Source organism: Pipistrellus hanaki, assembly GCF_964339955.1.
Source record: "Pipistrellus hanaki genome assembly, chromosome: 12".
NCBI classification, from domain to species: domain Eukaryota; kingdom Metazoa; phylum Chordata; class Mammalia; order Chiroptera; family Vespertilionidae; genus Pipistrellus; species Pipistrellus hanaki.
Window position 1 is genome coordinate 53213751 of NC_140514.1, and position 27011 is coordinate 53240761.

The 27011-nt window shown below is 46.2% G+C and overlaps 1 protein-coding gene across 5 annotated transcripts in view; it reads right to left on the minus strand.

Annotated features, from left to right (window-relative positions):
- AFF3 (ALF transcription elongation factor 3) overlaps window positions 1-27011 on the minus strand; it is a 464310-nt gene that overhangs the window by 368702 nt on the left and 68597 nt on the right. For 3 of the 5 annotated variants that reach the window (XM_084900320.1, XM_084900323.1, XM_084900322.1), the window contains exons 3-4: window positions 3127-3201; window positions 766-886 (exon numbers count right to left, since the gene is read on the minus strand). In XM_084900320.1, the coding sequence (XP_084756446.1) occupies window positions 766-886; window positions 3127-3201 (196 nt within the window). The remainder of the gene's footprint in view (window positions 1-765; window positions 887-3126; window positions 3202-27011) is intronic. The other 2 variants (XM_084900321.1, XM_084900324.1) reach the window with 1 other exon arrangement.

Consider the following 27011-nt stretch of genomic DNA (forward strand, 5'->3'; position numbering starts at 1 on the left):
GTCAGGCTCGCTGCACCCCAGACCCAGAGGGCCGGCCCGTCCCGGGGCCTGTGCGGCCGTGAGGATGTCCAGACGGCATGCCGGCCCCTCCACACAGCAGCCCGGACGGAGGCTCTCCAGGAGGGACTTTTGCCTTTTCATAGTCCCACTAGAAGCCTTTCCTAAAAATCAGATTTGGTTCCAACGGTTCCCTTTCCAAGTTCTAACTACATAATCATCCCTGCCAGAAACCCAGAATGGCAGGCGGAAGAAGCTAGAATGAAGCTTCAATGCACACAGGCTAACTATGCAAGAAGCTACGAGTCTAAACTACACAAGCTCCGTGCAGCCTGAGCTCCTGGGATGACGTCCCACTTCGGGAGAGTGCTGATATTTCTGGCCTTCGGTACAGTTTCTTTCTTATTGGCCCTATCAGGTAACCCCGGTACCCGCATGATTCATGGGTGACAGATATGGGACTCAACCTCTCGGAACTGTGTTTGTTTCTAACCTTAGGGAACATAACAAGTGGCGCTGAATTTGAAAATCAATGCAGAGAGGGCATGTATGTTATTGATAAAAATGATAGCAAGCAGATCTCAATATTGACACCAAGATTTGAGGGGGGAGACTCCCATTCTTAGTGGCGAGGTGGCCTTCCCTCAGCTGAACAGGCAGAAACCTGACTGGAATTTGATTAGGCGACTCTTCTGGTGAAGACTGTCATCCCGGGGTTGGAGGTGCCAGGGAGCGAGGGGTGGAGAGAAACAACGGAAAACCGTCTACCTTGTAGGGCTCACTGAAGAGGGAATAACTGGAATTAAATGTGCCATCATCCTGTTGGGTCTCCTGGTTTCTCCTTTCTCGTTCTTTCCTCCGTAGCACATTTCTATCTGGTTCGTAGACGCTGCATCAGGAGAAAGAAAAGAGAATAATTACACACAAAAATTAAAGGCTACAGTCCAACATGACATTCACCCACGTGCAGAAGTCTGGTTCACGGACAAATGGTGATGACGACAAGAACACGGATCAGGTTAAAGCTAGTCTAACCAAGCAGTGCGGGCTCGGGTGTCAGATAATAACAGCTTTCGGGAGGAGAAAAGTCCTGAGGACAAGTCCCAGCCAGCGCTAGACCTCTGCGTGCGTGTGAAGGAGGAACTGTCTAAGCAACTTTGACAGGAGGAGGCTGAGAGGACTCTTACGGCAGACGGTAATTATAGCGATGTGTAAATAGAAATCACGAGCACATTTCCTCCTATGACATGGCCCCCGAGTGCTATGTGGGCATGCTCCTGTATTTTCCTTCCTTTTTCCCCGTGCATGGCTGTTTCTGTAGTGATTCTTTCATTAACGGGCTCCCTGAAGAGCTGTTAAGCTCCATGCTGCAGTGGCTTTCACAGTTACGAGCCTTCTTCTGATCTCTGTTAATCAGTCAAGTCGTCAAACTAGGACTGAATCAATTCTTCCTTTTGATATATCTGACACTATCACTCCTCCTAACTATGAAAAATGTGCCAGGAGGAAGGGATACGGGCAACGAAGGGGGAGAGCGGAAATTGAATTATGGCGTGTCATCAAGGAACTCGGCCTTTTGTTGAAGAAAATTAATATCTCTTCTTCTAAAACGCAATTATGAAGTGACCAGACACCAGATAACGGGAGGACTGAGGAAGAAATAGTGTTCCTTCCCCCTATTGGGGGAAATAAAGGGCCTAATGTAACTAATAATGAGGACGGGACCCGAGTCGTGAAAGGAGGGAACACACTTGTATTTTTGATTGTTGTTTTTTTTCCAGCTCGCTAGAGAAACCCGGCCTGTGGAGGCACAGAGCTAACACTACGGGCTGTAAAGAACCCATGTGTCTCTCAGAATGAGCACCGGCCTCATTTCCCAGCAGAAGCATTTTGATTGTGACCTTGCCATCCTTGTGCTTAGAGCTCCCACTTGGTCCAGGGCGGGCAGGTGCCAAAGATGGAGCAAGACAACCGCTTCCTGACGGAGGGTCTCGCCTAATCAATGACATGATGACAAAGCACACACACTCGGTCTCTCCCCCTCCCGCCACCCCGTCTTCATTACAGAGCAGGGGTGTTTCACGGTGTGGGGCACATGTTTAAACATGAAGACAGTCTATAAGAAAGGGCTTCGCAATGGCTTTCGGTGCCACGGTCCAATGTATAGCAAATACTGTTAGTAACTATTAACAATGAGCGGGTCTGTGGGTCCAAAGAAGCTATGACAATAGAAAGGATAACCAACTTTTCAGTTAAATGGTGAACTTGGGTAAAAAAAAGAGGATATATGTGTCCTGTAGCTGTAGAGGGCACAAATAAAATAATCATAAAATATATATTGCTTATCCTCCTAGCTCTGCCCAGGTGGCCAGAATATACTTTAAATTCGCTGTCTCCATGGTGATGCTAAAAGCGCTCCGGGCAAGGCTGTGAGGCACCTAGAGCCCTGCATTTACATGTAACAGTGAGGGTGTTGGGGAAAAAACAACAGAACATGTAGCCCATTAGCATTTTAATTCGTCCTTAATAATTTACCCCAAATCATTAGGTTTGGGAGTCCAACCAGTGGCCTTCATACAAAGAGAGACTGAGCCACAGCCTGGCCAACGGAGGGCCCACAGCGCCTACATCCGCACCAGCGCCCTCTGGGCGCCCCCAGGCCCTGAATGGCCTAAGGGAGGCCCGGGATGACGAAGACGCTCTCCCAGAACCGCTTCCGGTCCGAAGGAGAGGGCATCAGTCAGGCCCGCTGTGGATAGGCACACGTGGAACCCCGGCTTTCACGGACGTTCCAGGATTTCAAACGGGGATTTCTCTAAGGTCACGTGACTCACGCTACGGATGGACACGGTGTGGGCTTTTACCAAGAGAACGTCAGTCTCACTGGACCTAGCCCAGCATTTGCAGTAAGACACAAAAGCTTGCATCGCAGACACCACCTTCCCCCCTGGCCAGTGCCTCAGACCTCATGCACACAGAGCCCCACACATATGCTTGCTGTCCTCAGCCAGGTCCTGCCAACTGAACACGGGTATGATGTACGACATGGCCGAAGATGACATGAAGCAGGCAGGTGGTCATGGAGGGTGATCTGGGGTCCCGAGAAGGCCCCCATGCCCCAAATAATACCTCCTGCATCGGCTGGTTGACGACTGAAATTCCACCACTAGAGAGTCACTCCTCTGGCTTAGGATGTCTTCGCCCCTGTAAGAAATGCAGACACCACAGAAGGGAAACATTGAAACCTGGCCAGCCCTTGCATCTTAGCGTGCATGCGATTGTCTGCTTCTTGACCCCCGAGGGCCCGGCAGGGGGCACAAGGCCATCAGGGTGCAAAGGGAGAGCCAAAAGGAGGCGTTATGAGAAAAGGGAGGGCCATGCGGGGCGCAGCAATGAGAGCCAGTGTATTAGTCCCACCTCTGTGCGGCCTGGCTCACCTGCTTCAGACAAAGGCCAGAATCAGTGAGGCAGACACTGGACTCCTGCCTCTCCGGGGTCAGGGGAGGGGATCACTTCCCAGTATGGAGTGAGAGGTGCAGAGGAAGCTGCTCCTCCTTAACAACGCTGGCCTCACCCCCCCAGCCCTTTCAGCCTGAAGATAACCAACAGCTCTCCATGGTGCACATCACGGCTAGCTAAGCTCTCTGATGGTCCTGCCTGCGTGCCCAGCCTGTGCCTTCTCACACTGCAAAGGACTGAACACCCTCAGGACCTCCCGCACATAACAGAGCAACTGAAATACACTGGCCATCTTTCTCTATCTCTCCCCCTCCCCCACCCCCCCCTTTAGTTTTTAAAAGATCCTCACCCTAGGACATGTTTTTACAGATTCTTAGGCGAGAGTGGGGGGTGGGAGGGAAGGAGTGGGGGAAGGGATAGAGGGAGAGAAATATCGATGAGGGAGAGAAACATCGATTGGCTGTCTTCCCGTATGTACCATGACCAGGGATCGAACCTGCGATCTTTTTGGTGCGTGAGCCACCGGGCCCGGCCAGGGCTGCACGGACCGTCTTTTACGGGACCACCCAATGCCGTGTCATCAGTTCCCTTCCCGTCAGAGGAAAACCAATGCCCACAGTCAGCCCCGGGAAGAGGGGCCGCTCTTCCTCAGCGCCTTCCTCTCCGGGGGTACCTCATCCCTCCCTTAGTGAGCATGCTGCTGTCTCCACCGAGCCCTCCGCTCCTCCCAGGCCACTACCCTTCCCTTTACCGAGCCACACCCCCACGTGGCTGCCAGGCCAAGGCCGCTTTAATGCCACCTGCTTAAGGCAAATGTCATTGCACATGGGAGCCTGCACTTGCCATCCCCACCTCTCTCTCAGCATCTGAACTTTGATCTCTTCTTCCAGGACTAAACATTTGACTCATAAAGACAGCATCTTCTCCACAGCAAGTCCAGGGACCCACTAATCTCAGGGGAAACCTGTGCAGGGTCCGAGTCCCAGAGGATGCCTTTCTCTTGATCTGTTGCCATTAACACTCAGCCTCTTCCCTCCTCAGGGTTCAAGGCCAGGACCACACCACTTGCTTTATTTCTGTTGATGTTCGGCAATTTATTTTGTTCATTAATTCCACATACAAGCGGGATCATGCAGTATCCGTCTGCCTCTGGCTGGCTTACTTCACTTAGCGAACTCTCCCAGGACAAGCTGTGGAGACTGAAGCTCCGGGGAATTCCGAGTCCTGGAATGCCTCTAACCACGCTGGACTCAGCAAGAGCCCCGTGTTACAAGCTGTGTTTCCGGGTTACCAGCAGAGGGTAAAATTTCCATCATCTGAAAAGTTGTTCCTGATTTCTGTGAAAATTACAAGAACCAATGCCGTGTCATCAGTTCTTCAGATGACACGGCATTGGGTGGTCCTAGTTTCTTGATCTTTAACAAAGTTTATCTACTATAATTGTCATACAGCTCTTCAGATGTATGTCACCGAATGCATTCATTTATTTTGCATGCAAGTGGAGGCAGCCAGCTGCTGCAATGGTATTTATTATTTATTGCAGATGTGTAACATTCCAGAAAACGAAGCTTTTTAATAAACTCCTTTCCAAAAAACACTTTATTTTAGAATTTTAAAAAAATGAACAGTAAAAATGTAGTAAAAATATCCTGGTCATTTTGATTGATTTGTATTAATTTACATATTGAAGTACTCTGCAGGACTCAGGCAAAAGTCAGCTGTGCCAGTTAAGTAGGAATAGAAGTTCAAACACGATCTTATCATCATTTCCAAAATTAATGCAATCTTGACCAGATGGGGCCTAAACAGGCAATCAGATATCCCTCTTACAATCCAGGACTGCTGGCTCCCAACTGCTCGCCTGCCTGCCTTCCTGATTGCCCCTAACCACTTCTGCCTGCCAGCCTGATCACCCCCTAACCTCTCCTCTGCCAGCCTGATTGATGCCTAACTGCTCCCCTGCGGGCCGATTTCCCCTAACTGCCCTCCCCTGCCAGCTTGGTCACCCCTAACTGCCCTCTCCTGCAGGCATGATTGCCCCCAACTGCCCTCCCTTGCAGACCTGGTCCCTCCCAACTGCCCTTCCCTGCTAGCCATCTTGTGGCAGCCATCTTATGTCCACATGGGGGCAACCATCTTTGACCACATGGGGGCAGTCATCTGTGTGTTGGAGTGACAGTCAATTTGCATATTACTCTTTTATAAGATAGTAGATAAACTTTGTTAAAGATCAAGAAACTAGGATAAAATTTTTCTTGGAGAAAGACAATTATAGTAGATAAACTTTGTTAAAGATCAAGAAACTAGGATAAAATTTTGATCATTAAAATGATATCATCATAAAGAAGACATTATTTGCCAGTGATACATCTGATAAGGGATTAATTTCCAAAATACATAAAGAACTCATATAACTTAACAAAAGGAAGACAAATAATCCAATTAAAAAAAGGGCAAAGGACCTGAACAGACATTTCTCCAAAGTGGACATACAGAAGGCCAAGAGACATATGAGAAAGTGCTCAAAATGATTAATGATCCGCAAGATGCAAATCAAAACCACAATGCGTTACTACATCATACCTGCCAGAATGGGTACCATCACAAATCAGCTGGTGAGGATGTGGAAAAAACGGAATCCTAGTGCATTGCTGGTGGGAATGCAGACTAGTGCAGCCATTACAGAAGACAGTATGGAGTTTCCTCAAAAATTTACAAGTGAAACTGTCATTTGATCCAGTAATCCCACTTGTAGGCATATATCCTAAGAAACCCAAAAGACCAACCAGAAAGAATGTACACACCCCTATCTTCATAACAGCACAATTTACACTTAAGATCTAGAAAGAATGTACACACCCCTATCTTCATAACAGCACAATTTACACCCAAGTGCCAATCGGTAGATGAGTGGATAAAAAGCATAGTATATTTACACAATGGATGCTATGCAACTATGAAAAAGAAGAATCTCACACCCTTTGAGAAATCATGAAGGGAGAATATAATGCTAAGTGAAGTAAGCCAGTCAGAGAAATAAAAGAATCATATGATCTCATTTATTGTATATATGGAATCTAAAAAATAAAATAAAATAAAGTGATGAACAAAATAGATCCAAAGATGTGTAAACATGGAAGAGACTGATGAATCACTGAGGGAAGAGGGGGAAGATCAATCAAAGAACTTATATGCATATATGCAAGGCCCATGGACACACAATAGTGCGGTGAAGGCCTGGGGGCAAGGGAGGGCGGGAACAGGTGGCAGGGGGTCAATGGCGGATAAAAGGGCACATCTGTAATACTTTCAACCACAAAGATAAATAAAATAAATAAGTAACATTATGTAAAAGGAACAGCAATATCTACAGTTCTTTCTTCCTGTCTGTCCAGCGGAGAAGAGCTGCCCATGAGCCACCCTGATGTCCACAAGCCCAATGTTAGCAAATAGAGATAACGAGCCCAGCCTTTGCCCGCGCGGCCCTGCTCCTCCTGCGCGGCTCCGTACGCCGCCCTCTGGATCTGAACAGGATATCGCAGCAAACTGCATTTGCCGTGAAGGGGTTTTTCTGCCAAGGGTAAACACAGCGATCTGTTCCCCGTAACAATCACCACCAAAGTGTCTTATTCCTTTAAAAAGGTATCCTACCTACTGGTAGATCTCCAGGGTTGGGATCCAGGAACAAGGGAACTCAAGGAGAAGAGAATGAACCACCTCTCGCCTATTTTGGAGACAAGCTATCATGTTCTCCATGTTTAAAAAACATGGCCCTCTTCAAATAGCAGAGAACTACGATTCACTCTCCTCCCCAAGCGTTTCCGGAGTGCCACGGTGCCGGGTGCTGGGAGACAGCAGGGCTGTGAGCTGTGAGCTGTGAGCTGTGGGCTGTGAGCGGCATTTGCTGCTGCGGTGAGGCGGGCAGCCCGGGTGCCGGGAGGGGAGCAGGAGAAGGGGCACACTCTAAGACGGGGCTGCTGACACCAGGTGGCCAGGAGCACAGGCGTCAGGATTGCCTCCTGGGAGAGATGGCCTCCGAGCTGGGTCTCGAAAAGGGCAGGTGGGGGAGGGGAGGGAAAGCAGGGCTGAGAATGGCAGGCACAGAAATTACCGTCAGTGGCCTTTGAGAGCACTCAGAGGAGGCGACCCTGCCTCCCCTCCCCATCGCCTTTCTTTAAACACAAGTTCCATTTCTCTGATCTGCTCCACCACTAACCTGGCATTGCCACCGCCCTACGTAAGTGTATCCGGTCCCTTTCCCAAAGCAGGTTTGGGGGAGCAAGTGAGTGAGGAAAACTTCCTTCACAGTTTGCACCGGGCTTGGCCCCCAGCAGCCTGATCGCAGGGAAGACCGCTTTTCAGCCACGGAGCCGGCAGGGCCCTGAGACAGCAGGGGACCGGTGCCGGGGTGGACGGGCGGCCACAGGGCGAACGGGAAGAGAAGGCCTGAATGGAGGAGGGAAGAGGCTTCCAGAAACTCTCCTCTCTCCAGAGCAGCAGCAGAGACCGTGTGAATTACAGAGCCTCACACTGCGAGAGGACAGCACCTGCTTCACATTCACTGAGTCAAACTAACGAACGTCTCTTGTTATTTATAAAGCAAACGGTAACAGGTCAGTCATCCTTTCTTAAGTCAGAGAAAAGCAAAGCTCTTGAAGTATACTTACAAACCCTCTCCTCAGTCTGCAGGCAGAGCTGGCGGAGGGCAAGACGGGAAGGGAGTGAGCAGGTGAGAGAATGAGTCAGGCAGAGAGAAGAGGGGCTGGAGTCAGAGCTCAGAAAAGGGCGTGGTGGGGGTGGTGGTGAGAGCAGTGAGGAAGGTGAGGGTGAGGGTGGCTGTGGGGGTAGTGACAGGTGGTGGTGAGGGCAGTGAGGGGGGTGAGGGTGAGGGTGAGGGTGGCTATGGTAGTGGGCGGGGGGGTGAAAGCAGTGCTGATGAGGGCAGTGAGAGAGGTGAGGGTGAGGATAGGGGTAAGTGTGAGGGTGAGGGTGAGGGTGACTGTGGTGGTGGTGGTGGTGAGGGCAGTGAGGGGGGTGAGGGTGAGGGTGAGGGTGACTGTGGTGGTGGTGGTGGTGAGGGCAATGAGGGGGGTGAGGGTGAGGGTGAGGGTGACTGTGGTGGTGGTGGTGGTGGTGGTGAGGGCAGTGAGGGGGGTGAGGGTGAGGGTGAGGGTGAGGGTGAGGGTGACTGTGGTGGTGGTGGTGGTGAGGGCAATGAGGGGGGTGAGGGTGAGGGTGACTGTGGTGGTGGTGGTGGTGGTGAGGGCAATGAGGGGGGTGAGGGTGAGGGTGAGGGTGAGGGTGACTGTAGTGGTGGTGGTGGTGAGGGCAGTGAGGAGGGTGAGGGTGAGGGTGACTGTGGTGGTGGTGGTGGTGGTGGTGGTGAGGGCGGTGAGGGGGGTGAGGGTGAGGGTGAGGGTGAGGGTGAGGGTGGCTATGTGGTGGGCGGGGAGAAAGCAGTGCCGAGGAGGGTAAGGACCTGCTGAGGAGTCAGGCAGGACCACAGTGACCAGCAAACACTGGGATGCTGGGTGCGGCACTCGCCCTGCTTGCTTACACTAGGCTTTTCCTTCTGAGCTCCCCTGACTGCTCACTCTATTTCCCCAACAGCACTGTGCACTGCTTACCATCAACTCTGTGTGCCCCGATATTTAGTCTACACTGGACTCCTCAAAAAGGCCAGTCCAACCTCCTGTTTGCCTCTGACAACAAAGGTTATCTCAATATATATATATATATATATATATATATATATATATATATATATAGAGAGAGAGAGAGAGAGAGAGAGAGAGATAACCTTTGTTATATTATATATATAACAAATATAATATTGATTTTTTACAGAGAGGAAGAGAGAGGGATAGAGTCAAAAACTGATCAGCTGCCTCCTGCACACCCCCTACTGGGGATGTGCCCCCAACCAAGGTACATGCCCTTGACCGGAATCAAATCTGGGACCTTTCAGTCCGCAGGCCGACGCTCTATCCGCTGAGCCAAACCGGTTTCAGCAGGTTACCACAATCTTCACTTGGCAGGTGCAGCTCTGCCGGGGGGCTGCGGCCTGTGAGGGCGGGAAGGGAACTGAAGGTGGTTTGTGCTGCGATCATTCCCCCACACCGCATTGTGACACAGACACAAAGGGGGACACAAAGGGAGTCACAAAGCAACACGGCCCGCACACAGTCTGAGCCCACACGTGTCCTAAAGAAAAGCAGCTTTCTGGATGATCTATGCCATCTTCCCAGGCCCACCAGGCCATCTTACATTCTGCTAATTACATCTCCCCTCTATTGCCACACGCAACCACTGTGCGAAGCACTTTATTTCATGCGTTATTTCACTAACTAGTCTTCCAAACCCCAAGACACATCCTTCCCATCCGCCAGGGAAGCAGCCAGGGCGCTGCGGTTAGCTAACTGGCCCAGCCCCGCACCCACACCGAGAGCGGCACCGCGGGGGCGGAGGAGGGGGCTGAGGCCCGGCAGTCCCGCACCAGAGGCCAGTCTCCCCGGGGAGCGTGCTCACTGACACCTCTGACAGGGGGAGCCGTCCTCCGTTATGTGCCAGCGGAGGGCGGTAATTTTCACATTATGACAATTCCGGCTCATTCTTCTAAGATCTGCTAAGCCTCCTCGGTTGATGTAAATTAACTTCAAGGATTCTTCTAAAACCTGTAACGTATAGCCGGGATAAGCAATTCAAATGAGTCAGCAGGAGCAGCTCCCTGAGGCCCCAGGCCCTGAGTTCTGTCCGGGAGCCCCTTGGGGAGGATGGGACCTTAGTAACCGCATCTGATACAGAGCCAGGCAGATGGGCCGCTGCGGCCCTGCGGTCTGGACACCTTCCAGGGCTTTGCTGACCGCACAGGGTCCCACCTTCCCTTCCGACTCAGCGGAAACGAGGGCTGCTCCCACTTCTCTCATCAACATGCGCCGAGAGTGTTCAGAGAGAGGACAGGTGAACGACCGCCTTGCACACCGAGGGCCCCCACGGCTCCCCAGGGACCGGGAGCCGGTGCCATGGGAACAGCATCCGGCCCCGCGGGAACTGCTTGTGGTGCACGGACGCCACGGGCTGCCTGGCAAGCGGCTCCCAGAGGCTCCGCACACTGCGGCAGACAGCAGACGTCCACGGAGATTCCCAGCAGGACCCGTCCCTCCACCACAGGACAGCACCTGGGACGGAGCAGTTCTCTGACTCACACCCCTCCCTCCGCAGACAGAGGCACAGCACAGCCTCACAGAGCACGCGCTCGGCGGGAAGCCCCCGGCAGAGCCCACGACCCAGCTCCACGGCCACCGCCATCGGCACCGGCCGGCACCCACCACAGGGCTTCTCCCAGGAGGGCCATCGCTTCCTTTTCCTCCACCCAAGGCTCAGTGAGATTCCACTTTCCCGTTACAGCATCGGTTTCCAAACTTCAGCTCCTACGAATTTTAGGTCCCATTTTCATAGCCGCCTCTGTTTTAACCACAAGTCCCTCCATCTGACCCCAGACGCCCAGAGTCCTGCACGTGGTGCCTCAGGTCAGAGGGCGCAAAGGAGGTGGAGGCAGGTGGGTCCGGCTCCTAGACACTGAAAGCCCTGAGGCCCCGAATGGCAGCCACTGAAGAATGGCTCCTGCCCGGCTGGTGTGGCTCAGTGGTTGAGTGTCAGCCTATGAACCGGGAGGAGGCCCAGGTTGCCGGCTCGATCCTCAGCAGGGGGTGTGCAGGAGGCAACCAATCCATGATTCTCTCTCATCGTTGATTTTTCTCTCTCTCTCTTCCTCTCCCTTCCTCTCTGAAATCAATAAAAATATATTTTAAAAAGTAAATTTTTAAAAATGGCTCCTGCTCTTCCTGCACCCAACTCCTTAACTTCTTTTCTTCCCAGAACCACGCAGAGAAATGCACCATCTGGCTGAAATGGGATTTCTGAGAGGAGTGAGAATCCATCCAGGCTTCTGCCATCTGTGTACTAACAGCTCACCTGTGAGGTACAGACTAGCCCAAGGCTGGAATGTAAACAGAGCTAACCTTCTGGGAAGGGAGCATTAAAGGAATATAGCAAATAATATTGCAACAACTATGTGTGATGTCAGATGGGCACTAGACTTGCTGGGATGATCTCATCATAAGATATATATATCTATCTAACCATTATGCAGTACCCCCGAAACTAATACAATATTGTATGGTAACTATACTTAAATTATTTTTTAAAAAAGAAATATGCATGTCCTCAAATGCCTCCCAATGTCTACTCAGGCCAACCTTTCAAATCTCTCATGTGGGCAGCACAAATGGAAATGAAATAACAGAAAATCTTTTATCCGAGAAGGAAGAGACCCTGCTCTGAGGATGAGATGGCAGGCTTCAGCACAGGGCGGTGGCCGGCTCAGCTGGAAGTCTCGGTGGGTCAGGAGGGCAGGAAGGACACGGGAATGAACGTCCTCATTCTGTGAGCGAGCACACAGAACCCCCGAGATGGCCACCAGGAGGCAGGACCTGGGGCGTGAGGCCAGGCGCTCCGTTCCTCGGCGGCAGAGGAACAGAAGCCAATGGGCAGAAGCTCCCTCAACTTCTCCTCCTCCGACCTTTCCCGCCCACATGCCCCCTCGGGCCTTCACACCCGGTGCCCCACTCCTCCCTGCGGCCTCCCTGCCTGGCTCTATTCCCCTGACCACCTCCCACCCCCCATATGCCACTTTCTCCCATTTGCTCACCATCTTGGTCTCAACTAGCTTTTCCTCATCAGCAAATAAACCCATCCAAGCCCTCTTATCTTAGAGAAAAAAAAAAAAAAAAGAGGGAGAGCAGTCCCCTCTGGCGCTCTGTCTTCTGCCTGTTGCTGCTCTCAGCACAGATTTCTGAGCGGCATCTACACTTGCCCTCTCTCTCTATTCCTGGTTTCCCAAACCGGGCTTTCCAGGTTCTGCTGTTCAGAGCAAGGTCACAGCTTCCTCGCTGGGCAATGGATGGATGTCCCCACTGCCCAGCCCCTCACAGGCTGACATCTCCGTCTGAGAGGCTCTCCTCCCCGCTGGCTGTGCTCCGGCCGTGCCTCCGCCCCCCATTCCCTGCGCTTCTCTCCCCAGGCCGCTCCTTCTGACGTCGTCGTCACCCGGGTCCTGTGCAAGGCCTCCTGTCTATGCCGGGTCTCTCCTCACTGACAATCTTCCCGGGTGACATCATTCCTTCCTTGCCTTCAGGTGCCATCCTTATGGAGAGGTTTACGCCATCCAAACCTCTCTTCTCCATCAGCTCCAGACCCAACCGTCCCACGATCTATCCACTTGGTCTTGTCGACGGAGGTTTTCCCCAGACACGCACAGCTCCGCAGGCGGACACTTAGCTCATCACCACCCCTGACCGGCCCTGCCTACCTTCCTTTGCCTGTGTGGGCAGGTGGCACCACTACCCACCTAGTTGCTGAGGTCAGGAACATGGGTACCGTTTGACTCTCTATCATTTCCCATAGCTCTACTCCTCACTGCAATCATCCCCAGTGCAGTCAGCGTCACTCCAATCTGCCCCCTCTCCTCCACCACTGCCTCCTGGGTCCAGGCCGCCACCGGCTCTCAGGCCCTTCAGGCCTCCCTGTGGAATCGCTCCTCTCAGCAAAGCGTGTGCTAAACAGCAGCCTGGTTGTGTCCCTGCCCCGGCTCCGCCAGGGCTCAGGGCAGAACGCACTGCGGGCACCATGGCTCTGCGGGGCGGGACGAGCCCCTGCTCATCTCTCCGGTGCCAGCCACCCATCCACCTGATGGCCAGGCCGTGGCCTCGCCCTGAGCCCAGGAGTCTGCTCTCTGGCCTGCCAACCCCTCCTGATCCCGAAGGTCTCCTCCTGTGATGCTTCCCTGTCAGAACGTTCCTGATTTAATCCACTGGCCGGGTCCTGACTGGGGGCCTTCATATGCACCCCCAGAAGCCTGCGTTCTCCCACAATCACATTCCCAATGCCAATTATCGTCAAACACCTCGTTCCACACGAAGAGGGCCTACTTTCTGTACAACTATCTTCCCAGCACCCAAGATACTGCCTGGCACAGAGTGGGCGCTGAAAAATAACACTTGCTAATTAAGTGTCTAATTGTTTTCTTCCTTTTAAAAAATTAGCCAATATACATTGCCACACTTTGAGCAAACAAAATAAAGAATCCATCTGACCCTGGATCTTACTATGTCCTTTATGGCTACAGAATAACAATGAAAATCATGACAATTGTAATATTGGGTAACTAACTGGTGCTGGAGCATTTTTAAAGAAAATTTTATTTGGTCTCTTAAGTATGCCTCTCAATAAACCTGTTATACAGCTCTTATTTATGCAAAACAAAATTTTAATAAGTGAACATGTAAATGTAAAAATGAAATAAGCCTAGTTTGGTGGCTCCGTTGGTTGGAACACCATCCTGTACACCAAAAGGTTACATGTTTGATTCCTGGCCTGCCTAGGTTGTGGGTTCACTCTCTGATAGGAGTGCTTAGTGGAGGCAACCAATTGGTGTTTCTCACATCAATGTCTCTCTCTCTCTCTCTCTCTCTCTCTCTCTCTCTCTCTTTAAGTCAATAAAAACATATCCTCTGGGGAAGATAAGAAATAAAATCTGTGTGCCATAAATATTCTTATGCTCCTTTTACGGACAAAGGCTCCTTTCTTTTATCAACGCAAAAGTGACTCTTAGAAAATGTAAATGACTTGTCTAAACAACTACTAGAACCCAAATTTTAAATGCCAGGGAATTTCTGAACATTAAAAACTATTCACTATTACAAAAACACATTTAAATAAAAATTGTTAAATAAACACTGTATATTAAGTGGCAGCTAGACATTAAAAAAACCGTGCATGGTCCCTGTCTCCACAGAGACTCGGAGGACATTTCTCTGACGTCCTCTGGTGAACACTCAGTAGTCAGTTAAGCTTGACTTGGAGGTAGATGTTAAGAATTATGAATTATTTGAACTCTATAGTTCTATAATTCATTCTGTGCTCGTGACACTAAAGATGATTGATTCTAAATCTCCATGTAACACGGTGTCAGAACACCAACAGGTGTTCCTATTGCTGATGAGTCACTCACCAGTCCCAATTTTAATTAGACATGGAGTCTATCATAAAAACATTTGATCTCTAGAACAATAGAAATTTTATATTATAAAGTATAAGGTTACCGACACATGATGATAATTACCACAGTTCTTTAAGAAATGTTGTCAAGACGACACTCCTTAAGTTCACTCTGACAACATACATGTTACCTAAAAATGTCTTTGCCGCCTCTCCCCTTCTCCTTTCCTCTTGTTCCTACCCCTTACTCGTTCATGTTTCCCATGTACACTCCCTTACGACAGAGTAAACCCGCAGCTCTGGGACATTACCATAAATTTATTAATGTGAAGAATGCTCTTTTTTCTCAAAATGCTGTGCTCAGAACACTTAGATAAAGCAGGATTGGTTGGGTTGAGCAGTTAAGTGTCACATTACATAGGCAGAGATAGGTGACATCTCGCTTCTCTCCTCAACTAGCCTTCTGCTGAGTCAGCAGGAGGATCCATTGTGTGGGCTTCTATCTTGATTTCCCAGCCTCTGGGCCCGTAGGTGTCTCCCCTCCATTGGACTTTAGCATCCACACTTCTCAGAATTAGCTGAGAACAAAGCCTGGCTCCCAGCAGGCACTCAGTTACCGTTAGTGGAATGAACAGGTGGGTGGATAAAGCACCAACCCTCTTTTCACGGAAGAGCCCTGGGAATAAGCAACACGGTGAGTGGATGTGTCCTGTCTTTTCAGGACAGAAGAGCCCACACTCTGATGATACATAGAGCCTTCCAGGTACATTCTGGGAGAAGCAGTCTCAGGAGCTGATCAATTATTTTACCAAGTGATTTTTTAACGATTTGCACAAAGAGAAATGAAAGCGGTCACATTGTCCTTTTGCAATTACAGATACTGTCGTATCTCAGTGGGAAACTACTAGATAATTGCTGAATTCGAAGCTTTCCTGAATACGAAGCAAGTGACTCAGGGTCAACTTGGAATTACAGACGAGGGAAGACAGAGCAGATCCTACCACTGGACGAAAAGAATATTTCCAAGGACCTTCACAGATACTCATATTAGGCCAGGAACAGGGAGACCCGGTAAGGTCCAGCCGTAGAAACATTAGGAGCCTCTCCTTGCCTCAGGCCCTCATCTCAAGCAGGGTTATAAAACCAGTCCATACATTGATCAGTGGTTGGTAAAAAGCAAGTAATGTCGTGAACACAGAGGTCTGAAAATGTCAAAGTGCTCCGCCAAGGCAAAGCATCCTATCTAATAAAAGGGTAATATGCAAATTAACCATCACTCCATCACAAAGATGGCAGTGCCCATAGCAGCCGGGTTGTGAGCCCAGTGTCCCACGCCCCAGCCGTGCAGAAAGAGGGAGGGGTCTCTGGTCAGAGGCCCGGGCACAGGACGCTGGCGTCATTGCAGGCCAGGCCGAGGGACTCCTTTCAATCCTCCCCCAATGTTTATTTTCTTTGTTTCAAATATTTATATTTTAAGCAGTTCTCTCTGACAAGTATTTGTAAGTATTACAAAGCAAGGAAATTATTCTTAATAAATTCAAAACCAGCCCTGGCTGGGTAGCTCAGTTAATTAGAGTGTCATCCTGATACACCAAGGTTTTGTGTTCAATCCCTGGTCAGGGCCCACACAAGAATCAACCACTGAAAACATAAGTAAGTGGAACAAGAGATTGATGTCTCTATCACTCTTCCCTTCTCTCTCTATTTTTCTTTTTTTCCCCTCCCTCTCATTTCTTCTATCTCAAATCAATAAAATTAAAAATTAAAAATCATTTCTTAATATTAAGCATATTATATTTTCTTAATCATTAAAGGCTGTGCATCTCCTTATATTATGAAAATGTTGGTATTCTGTAACTTTAATGTGCTATTTTCTATCCATGTCAATATTTCACCAGACATATAAATTCACCAAGGAAATAATAATAAATATGTGAAAACTGCACAGCCTTGTAATAATTAAAGAAATGAAAACCAAATAAATGTGAAACCATTGTAATCTACCCACCTGGAAAATATATTTTTTAATAAGTTGGAAAAATATTATTCAATTCTGGTAAGAGTTAGGTGACATGGCTGGAAAGAGCATAGATCAGAACAAAGTTCATCAGAAGAATTTTGCACTTTATAATACATACTGGGAACTTTAAAAGGGATCTCTTACCTTGCTAATTTCATCCTTGGAATCTACCCAAAGCACAATACAACAAATACAACACTACCACAATGATGGGTGTAGTATGTCAAAGGGAGACAGGAGCCAACTGAAAAAGTTTCCAATGGCCAAAATGGAGATATTTGAGCAACAAATAAATAAAGTAGAACTGGATTATAACCCAAAGTATAAAAGAAATACCCATGAGTCCATACTGATATAAAGAAATTATTACATAAATAAATGGGAGAGAGCACATAACTCTCCCATGCAGAATAATTCCAAATAATTCATTCATTGGGTCTTCACCTTTAGGGAGATGCAGCACCACTCTACTCTCCTTGAGAACCACAGGTACTGCAGTAACATAAGTAAATCTCACAAATATAATACTGAATGAAAGAAGCAATATTAAGAAGAACTCTGTACTATATAATTCTATCTGTACAAGGTACAAAATCAAGTAAACACAAAACCAGAGCTCTGGAATTCAGGATGATACTCTCTGATGAGAAGAGAAAGGACCATGTGTGAAAGGATGTCCAAAGATATTTCTGAAATTCTGACAACATTCTGTTAAACTTGACCAATGATCCATGTTCCTTCCATCAATGATCTGAACAACTCAATAAGTTAAACTTTACCACTACTTCACACTAAGCATGAAACCAATTTCCATTGAAAAAAAAGAAAAAGAAGCTCAGAAACTAATGTAGAAATCAGTTTACTTTTTTCCCTCATGGTGAGCCAAATGACCTGGAACTATTGGCTAAAAAGTGTGGTTTTCCCATTATTCCCCAGTGTGTTCTGTTCCTGGACTCTCTTTTTAATCCCATTTGTCTATTTTTCTATCCCTGTGCCAACACAGCCTGTCTTAATTACTACAGCTTTATAACAAAATCCTCACATCTAGTAGAGTAAGTCCTACAACCTTAATCTTTTTCATTATTGTGTTGGTATTCTTGACTCTCTCTATTTTCCATATATAATTTTGAAACCAGCTTGCCAATTTCCACAGAATTCTACACATAATTATTGGGAGCTACTCTGGGGACAAGCATGCATGTCACACCCATATTTCTTTGCTAGCCAAACCTGGAAGCCTGGGGATGGACTTTCCCTTCACCAGGGTCCCTGAGCGGAGTCAGGAGTCAATGTTCCAAAGAGCTCCCGTGCCCACTGACACATTATGAAAACATAGCATGAGCAAGAGACAGGCGCTCATTGTTTAAAAATAATTCTATGACCCTACAAATGTCATGGCCTTGGAATAGGAGGAGGGTTTAGAAGAAAAGATTAAAGATTAACTCTGGATTTATTTTAAATATCTGAGCTACAACAAGCTTATTGCATAAATACCCACACAAACATGGGGTATATGAACCGTTATTTCTGTATGAAATATCTGAGTTACGTACAGCTCTCTGAAATTAACTCAAGACATTTACCAGATGGCAAATTCTGAAAATAAATTTAAAATATGTAAAAAATACTGTTTGACTTTTAGATGAAACACAGAATATACCTAAGTATAACCTCATATCTAATTTTGAGCAGAGGAAACAATACAAAATTTTTATTTCTAATATCAGTTTTGAATGGTTATCAATTCTGATTTGCAAAAAGCACTACATTTTGTAAGCCAGTCAGTACTTTCCATTCATGACTTTTATTGGACAATAAAAGCCATATGGCCCAAGAATTCAACAGGATTAATAAAAAGAAATGCAAATCATTATAACACACTGTGTCCCTAAACTTTTTAGCAATCTCTGCAACAGCTTTTTGTGTAAATCAAATTAAGAATTACTATATAATAAAATTATGTAGTAATAATATCAACCTTATCTAAAGTCATGATTCTTCAACATTCAGCCTTGCTACACTGCAGCATGTAAATCATACAGGAGGATTCTCATGATATCTATCATACAGAGCACAGAATTATTTTGATTTAATTCTTGATAAGAAGTGAATCAGTAACCTGATACTTTAGACTGGCAAATCAATACCCCAAAGCTCGTTGGAAGATTACTAGGTATCACTCTAGTCATGAAGCAGCTTGAAAAACTGAAATATTTAGCGCTGACAGAGGGATTGCTCTATTGGGTTTCCAAAGGCTTTCTTGTGTGACTCTATGCTTAGTTTTATGTCAAAGAAAATCAATTTCTTTGTTCAACTTGTCAATCAGAAAACACATTTAGAAACAGTGATTTTATTACAACATATAAATAAGTACATTGTAAAATAACGTAAGATGAAATGGAAATATAAAATGGCATTACATATAAGATATACACATAATAGAATTAACATACATGTATAACAATATCAGTTGAATAAAATTATAAGAAGCCCAGAAACTAATACCATTAACATATATATAAAGACTTATATGCAAAAATGTAGAAATTAAAACTAAACTGACACAAAGTTGATCAGATTTTGTCTATCTTCAATGTTCAACTACACCAATCTTTTTTTTTCTTTCAGAATTCAGAAAAAATTTATTATAACCAGCTTTTCCCATTACAATGAAAGTCCACAGAAAGGTTCTGTGAGTTTTTTTCATCTGCAAACATTTCTAGCGGGATGATAATGCTGGCACATTTATACCAGAGTATCGGTGAAGAAAACATTTCTCTTAAAGCAAAGAGACTAAGTGACCCTAAATTTCACTTTACATAACCACCAAGAAATACAGATGTCTGAATTTTAATCTAATGCCAATAAAAGAAGTATACAGTGAAAACCAGGGCAGAAAGCAATCTAACACATTGATCTAATTATTGTCCAAGTTCCCTCATTCCATCAAGGTCACTCAAGTTCACCATGCATGAAGTATTATCCAAGTTCACCATGCATGAAGTATTACATGTCATCCTCATTCATTGTCTCATGAGTTTCCTTTTATTTTTATGGATGGGTATTGTCAAGAATCAAGCCCTGGGCTCTAAAAAGTGAAGTCTAACCAAAGGAAGGAATCAGATTCGTTCTTGTCCCAATGTCCATTCCCCTGGTGATCACCACGTGCCCCAACCTGAGCATCCTCGGGCTACCGCCAGGCAGTGCAGGGCGCCACGCCTGTGTGCCAACCATGGCTTCCCCATGGCCACCGCCAACTCCGTTCCTTCAAACCCTAGTCTTCAGACACTGTGGAGTTACACGTGTGCACAAGTAGGATAGGCTTTCAGGATGCTCAGGCCAAGAGGCACTCTTCCAACTCTGTCAGACAGGGATGCGTACGAAACATATTTCACCCATGCATGCTTCACCTGTGTCAACCTGTGCTCAAGCAACCTCACTGAGTGAGATGACCTTTTCCCTTCCCAGGAACACTGTTAGTGAGCAAGGAGCCCCTAAGTGTGAATGAGCCTATTTATGCAACAGGAGTCACCAGACGTACATGCCAATTATGAATAAAAATGAGGGCTGCAGAGAACGGTGACTCTTCAGTGAACTAAAAATGACCGAGTTCCTATAAGTGAAACTACCTCATCATATGGTACCAGTTTCCGTTGAGGAGCGTGCGGGTACATACAGCAGGAAGTATGGTGCAATGGGCAGAGCACTACTGGTCACAGGATCTGGGTTTTAGATCCGGCTCTGCCATTTGCTTTACTTAAGCAACCGAAGGTAGGAACCTTCCTTTTCATCTGTGTGTGCTCAGCATCTAATGCTGCTCGGCACACTATGGGCCCTGGATGAGAATTTATTCAATGAAAGAGTACATAGTCTTTGTGACCTTAGACAACTAATGTTTTCTGGTATAAGTTTCCGACCTTTAAAAACAAGGACATCATACTGCCTCCGTGCCTTCTACACTGGGTTGTGTCGCGACAACCACGTGGACTAATAGACATTGGTTTTATCTACTTAAATAGTTATCTGTTAGCCATAAAGAATGCTACAAAGGTAAGTTCTAAGTAAAGAGGCATTATTGCAATGGGCATGGTAGCAAGGTACTTCAAGGAACATGGCCCTCAAAGCCCAGATTTCTCGTCTGCACCTTGAACCACTTAATCCACCTCCTGGCATACAGACATTCAATCCTCTGAGAAAGATCATTGATATGGTTCTAATCAAAATGGAAAGTGTGTGCCAGGCTCTGGAGAAATAAAGTGCTATAGAAGAGTTTTCAAGTCTTTCCTGACAACGACCTCCCTTCATGAATTCCCCATTCACACGGGCAGCACCAGCAGCCTCGCAATGCCCTAGGTCTGAAGTGCCTGCTGTTTGCTGTCAAGTAAATTCCTTCTACTTAATAACCCTGGAATTGCCCGAGGCCATTACCAACTTTTTAAAAAGCTAACTTCGTATAATTACAAATCCACTTTGGGGCTATGGGGTAAATAGTAAAGTATTTGGGGGATATGTTTTATCATACCAAAGAACATATTCAAAATAAATGCCAACTGACTAAAGATAATTGTTTTAAAATGGAGCAACAATAAAACAAGAAGAAAATATAGGTAAATGTGTGATCATAGAAGGGACTGATATTGCTAATCATTAAGTGCAATGAAAAAGATTGCAAAATTTTTTTTTTATATATTTAACCATGGAAAAATTATATACTTCTATACATCATAAAATGCCCATGTTGTTAAAAGATTAAACTAGGGGAAATATATAAAACATGTAAAATAAAAGGGGTAATAGTCTTACTGTATATATATAGAATTATGAGAAGTAAATAGTTTTTAAAAATCAGATGAAGTTGAGTTAGAAAGTCAGGTAGAGAACTCCATGTCAGGTTTCACTTACATGCGGAATTGAAAAAAAATAAAATAAAATAAACAAGCAAAACAAAAACAGACTCATAGAAACAGAGACCACAAGGATGGTTACTAGAAGGGAGAAGCAGGAGAGTAAAAAAGGTGAAGGAGAATATAGTCAACTAGAGGCCCAGTGCAAAAAATTCATGCGCAGATAGGTCCCTGCCAGCTGCCGGCCGCCGGCTGGGGCCTCCCTCTTCCCGGGAGCCAGCCACTGGCCGGGGCCTCCCTTCCCTGGCTGCCGGCTGCCAGCTGGGGCCTTCCTTCATTCCATGCCACCCCTGGTGGTCATAGCAAACCATCCAACTCCCAATGGGTCGAACTCACAAGGGGACACTTTGCATATTAGGCTGATAGATAGATAGATAGATAGATAGATAGATAGATAGATAATATTGTGATAAGCTTGCACGGTAACAGATGATTACAGAATTAGTGGTGATTACATTGTAAGATATAAAAATATCAAATCACTATAGTACACCTGAAAGTAATATAACCAATATCATATTGTATACCAACTCTACTTAAATTTTTTAAAAGGGAGTTAAAACATGCAAAAAGTTAAAATAAATAAATAAATAAAAGGGGGGATGGAGAGAAATAAAAATAACCAAATATGAGGGGGAGAAAAAGCTCATATTATCAGTAATTTTTTTTAAAAAATATCATTTTTCCTACGAAATAGGCAAATAGTTAAAAAATATAATCCCCAATACTGACAACTGTACAGGGCAGCAGGAGGTCTCATATGCTCCTGCTGGTAGCAAAACAGGTCAAATCTTTCTGAAGAGAAATTTGGCAACATACCTAAAACTATATAAAAGAATTCCATTTTTAAGAATTTCTGCTAAGGGAATTACCAATGATGTGTGCAATGAATTCTACACAAGAATGCATTTATGCAACTGAGTGTGATGTTTTCAAGGAAAATGTAATGGTATTTAGAGATAAATGCTCACAATATTAGTGAAAAGACGAGACTCAAAGCTATAGGGGGTATGATCCAAATATGGGGAGAAGGGAAATATAAAACCACACATTTTATCTGTACAGTTCCGTGAGAAAGTCAATGATGCATGGTTTTTAATTGTTTGATTTTGGTTCCTGTAGACCCTGAAATGACAGGGGCAAAGGAAGACGTTCAAAGTCAATGTTTCAAGTTACAAAACTCTTGGCTTTATTTTTTCTCACCCAAAAATACTCAAGTCATTGAGGAAAAGAGAAAAAAAGGAGCAAAAGGGAAGACACCACAGGAATCATTCTTCTACTAAGTCAGAAGGACAGAAGGAACACCACCCCACCAGCAATGGAGTCCTCCAGAGGACAGAGGACACAGGACAGGACCCACAGACACCTCGGGTTGAGCACATGTCTCTATGCCTGCTGCTTTCCTGCCACGCTAATGTATGGCCCTACTCCAATTTCAGCCAAACACATCACCTGGCCTCTTATCTCACTCTCCCCAGGATACCAGCCTCCCAGTATCAGTCAAGTTGACTTAGCGTTTCCTCAGACTGAAAACAATCTGGGGGGATCAGTGACCCCCCCAAAAAAAAACACAATGTCCAAGTGTGTACATAGCAAAAAGAGAAGGGTTGTACGGAGCAAAAGTGTTTTTACAGAAAGGCCCAGAAAAGAATAAACAATCTCCACCACTTTGTGGACTAATAGTACAAAGAGAGCTTTGATTTTATTTCTCAGATACTTTATAAACATTGGAGAGGGCAAGTGAAAGACATCACGCAGCTTGCAGTGGGGGAAAGAGGCTGGGATCCGGTCCAAACTCTTCCCATGGTTTCACCCGTGACACACACATGCCGAGAAAAGCCTGCAATGTCACAAAGCATTCCAAGGACTTGACTCCCATGGGCCATGGCACTGTGCAACATGTTTATTTTCTTCTTTTCAGTTTTTCTACTTGGGAATTTTTTGAAATTTACCTATTTTGCTTTTATAATGAGAGGAAAAATAACTATTACAACAGGGCTTACATTTTTAATTAGGTAAGTGAAATACCATCTTCTTTGTGTCATTTTTCTCCTGACAAATCTATAATGGCTTCCTAGTAGCTACCCTGTTTCCCCGAAAATAAGACAGTGTCTTATATTAATTTTTGCTCCCAAAGATGCACTAGGTCTTGTTTTCAGGGGATGTCTTATTTTTCCATGAAGAAGAATACAGTACACATTTATTGTTAAATTAAAATAAAGGAAATTTATTACCTGTATACGGTACGGTAGTACGGTAGTTGTCAACACAAACCAGACAAACTGTGAATCCTACAGTATTAAGAATTTACTCATTTATTCAGTGACAATCATGTCATCATCTTCTGGAGCATCATCATAGCAATCCAATTCCTGAATTTCCTGGTGAATTTCTTGTGACTCCATTTCTTTCAGAATCAGTGGACCAAATCTCTCATGTTTAGCAATAGCACTGTCTTTAAATGAGTACTTCTTGTCAAGGTAGCCTGCTCGCAGTGCATTTGCAATGCAACTGTCAGGGATTTTCTCCCATGAATTCTTCACCTAAGTCACAACTTCTTGCAGTTTAGGTTTCACAAAGCTTCCATGCTGATTTCTCTCCATTCTATTTTCAATTTAGTCATTAATTTCCATGTGCAAATTGTCTTTGAATGGCTTGTTTATTGCAATATCAAGAGTCTGGAGATAGGCCGTCATTCCTGCGGGAATCATTATCTGATCTATTTTTCTTTGGTGAAGAAATGTCTTCATGTCTTTGGCGCGGTGAGTGCTGGCTGTATCCCAGACTAGCAGACCTCATTGGCTCCCTCGCATAACAAGTGGCAGCATTAAATTGACCCACTTCCTTATAACTGCTTGTGTGGCCCAGGCTTTTTCAGTTTCAAGAATAAAAACGCCCAAAACACGTTCAATCTTTTCCTTCTTGCCCTTAGAAATGATTGAAGATGGGATTTTAGTGCCATCCAGACAAATTGCCAAAGTACAGGAAACACGTGCATTTTCGTAAGCAGTGAAGGGAATGTACACTAAGGAAGCACCCCGCTGTTCAATTGTTGTTTGAGATGATTGGCTCATAAACACTGCAGTTTCATCCATAGCAATCATGTTGGAAAGATTGTATTTAGAGAAGTCAGCATCATCAATGAAGGACTTGAATGCAAGTGCTCACTTAATAACTTAAATATCTTCCAACCTAAACAATGTTGTACCGGTAGGTCTTCTTAAAGACAATTCACTTCGCTGAAGGAAATTATCCAGCCAGCATTGTGATGCTTTGAAGTCTTCGGGGGCTATGTCAAACTGTGGTGCCATTGCAAGGACAAATTCATGAATATGAGCCCTATTCACAACCAAAGCCTTTGCTCTCCTGTCAACAACCCATTCACAGATCAGGTCTTCCAGCTTGGAAAATAATGGTTGCCGACCTGATCCACACTTGCGCTTTTTAGCATTTCCCTTGTCCACTTGTTCAATGAGGTTACCATATTCTGCTCGCCATTTTTGGACCAATCGGATACTCAACATCTTCTCTTTGCAGAAAGCAGTAAGATTTTGGCCCCAAGAGTCTTCCACGATTCCTTTCTTGTACTCCACGGAGTAGCTTTTTCTTTTTGTGCTCATTTCTAGGGGTTAAAAAAAAGGAATTGGGGTATCAAGGTAGGGGGAGGGGGATCACTTAAAATGACACAGGGGGGATTAGAGGGGGAATCAAAATGGTACATGAGAATCAGGGGGGGGGATTATCATTTTAGTAACCCCCTTTTGATCCTCCTGTGTCATTTTGATTGCCCCCTCTGATCCTCTTGTGTCATTTTAAGTGATCCCCCTCCCCGCATCCTTGTGCCACTGCACACCTTCACCAGACATCCCCCCTACCCCTTTATCAGACATTTACCCCTTGGGGTCTGCCTGGGGACTGTCACTGGGCTTGCTGGGGCCTGGATCTGGGCTGGAGCAGGGTCTGCCACTGACTGAGAACCTTCAGTCATCATGAGGGCAGCTGCGAGCATCAGGTAGTGTCACCAGAGACAGACCAGCACTCACCACCTTGGCCATGTCCCATCCACTCTAATCCTCCTGTTCTTCTACACACATCTGCGAAAGTCTCCTCTCTCCCGCCCTGCACTCACCACTCACTCCGACCTCTGCTCCGCCTCTACACAGCAGTGACATCAGGACTCCGCGTAACGTCACTGGTTGCTAGACACCAGTTGGGGCGGCCCTAGGGACCAGTTTAGGGTAAATTAATTTTCATTCTGAGACAGAGCCTGGGGGGTAGGGGGATGTCTTATATTTCACTCAGAAGGAAACCTGTAAGTAGGTCTTATTTTCGGAGGATGTTTTATTTTCGGGGAAACACTGTAGTAGCTGTCCAATCAAATTGACAATTTTTCAAATATGTTCTACCAGGTTTGATGATGTCCAGAGACTTTAACATGACACAAAAACCACCCCCACACCTCCCATGACCTACCTGCCTCCTCTTTAGCTCTATCCAGGTTACATGGGGCCCTATTCCAGACAGCTTGGAATTCCGCTTTTGTGTTTTTCCTCTAGGCCCCACTGACTGTGCGCTCTGCTGGGAGTCTCTCCTCTCCTCTAGGAAGCGGACTGCTGCTTCCTCTGTTCAGGCATCTTGGGTCCACGTGCATTGGATTGGTTCTCACCTCTCTCTCACGAGGCTGTGAGTTCTGGGGCAGGCACTCACCCCAGAACCTAGATCAAAGGGGCACTGAATAAATGTTTGTTAAATTGAGTTTTCATTTTAGCTTTTCTATTTCTTAACGTTGAGTTTGCATCTTTGATTTTAAAAATTATTTTTTATTGAATTTATTGGTGTGGAGTTTTCACCTTAATCATTCTATTCCTCACAAACCTCCAATGCAGAGATTTATGCGAATAGTTCAGACTAGCAAATATCCGCCTCAACACTACTGACCATTTAAAGCCCAGTGATTGTACATGCCATGCTTCCCTAATGGAATCCCATCTCCCTCATGACCCTCGGCCATCACCCTGGCTCACGACCCTCTCCCTCCTCCACCGGAAGCTTCCCTCCCCGCCCACACTCTGCTGACCCACCCCCAATGCTCTTCTCTCCTTACTTTCTCTGCTGGACCTTTCTAAACTGGTGGTTATTTACTGATAGAGCCTCTTTGTCCAACATTATTAAGTACCATGTTAATTATTGCTTACAGCCTCCCCATTAGATCGCAATCTCCTTAAAGAAAGAAAATGTTGCCAGTGGCTTGGAATCCCACTTCCCCTGAGTCCCTGGCACAGTCCTCACACCGAGAGCTCCCGCCCAGGGACGACAGCATTCCTTTGCTCCAAGAAAGAGTCCAATCCGACCGACAGGCCATCCCTGTGCTAACCCAGCCAACGCGCACCACTGAGCCTCAGCAGCTCCAAACGACCCCGCGGACCGCCCACCGGTGAGTGAGGAGCAGAGAAAGGACGCTACAAAGGAGCCCTTTTCTAGTCATTGGCAGTAAGGGATCGTGTTCAGGTTCACATCCTAGGGCTCACATCAGAGGATTACCGCGAACCCCTGTGAACGGCAGGATGCTGAGG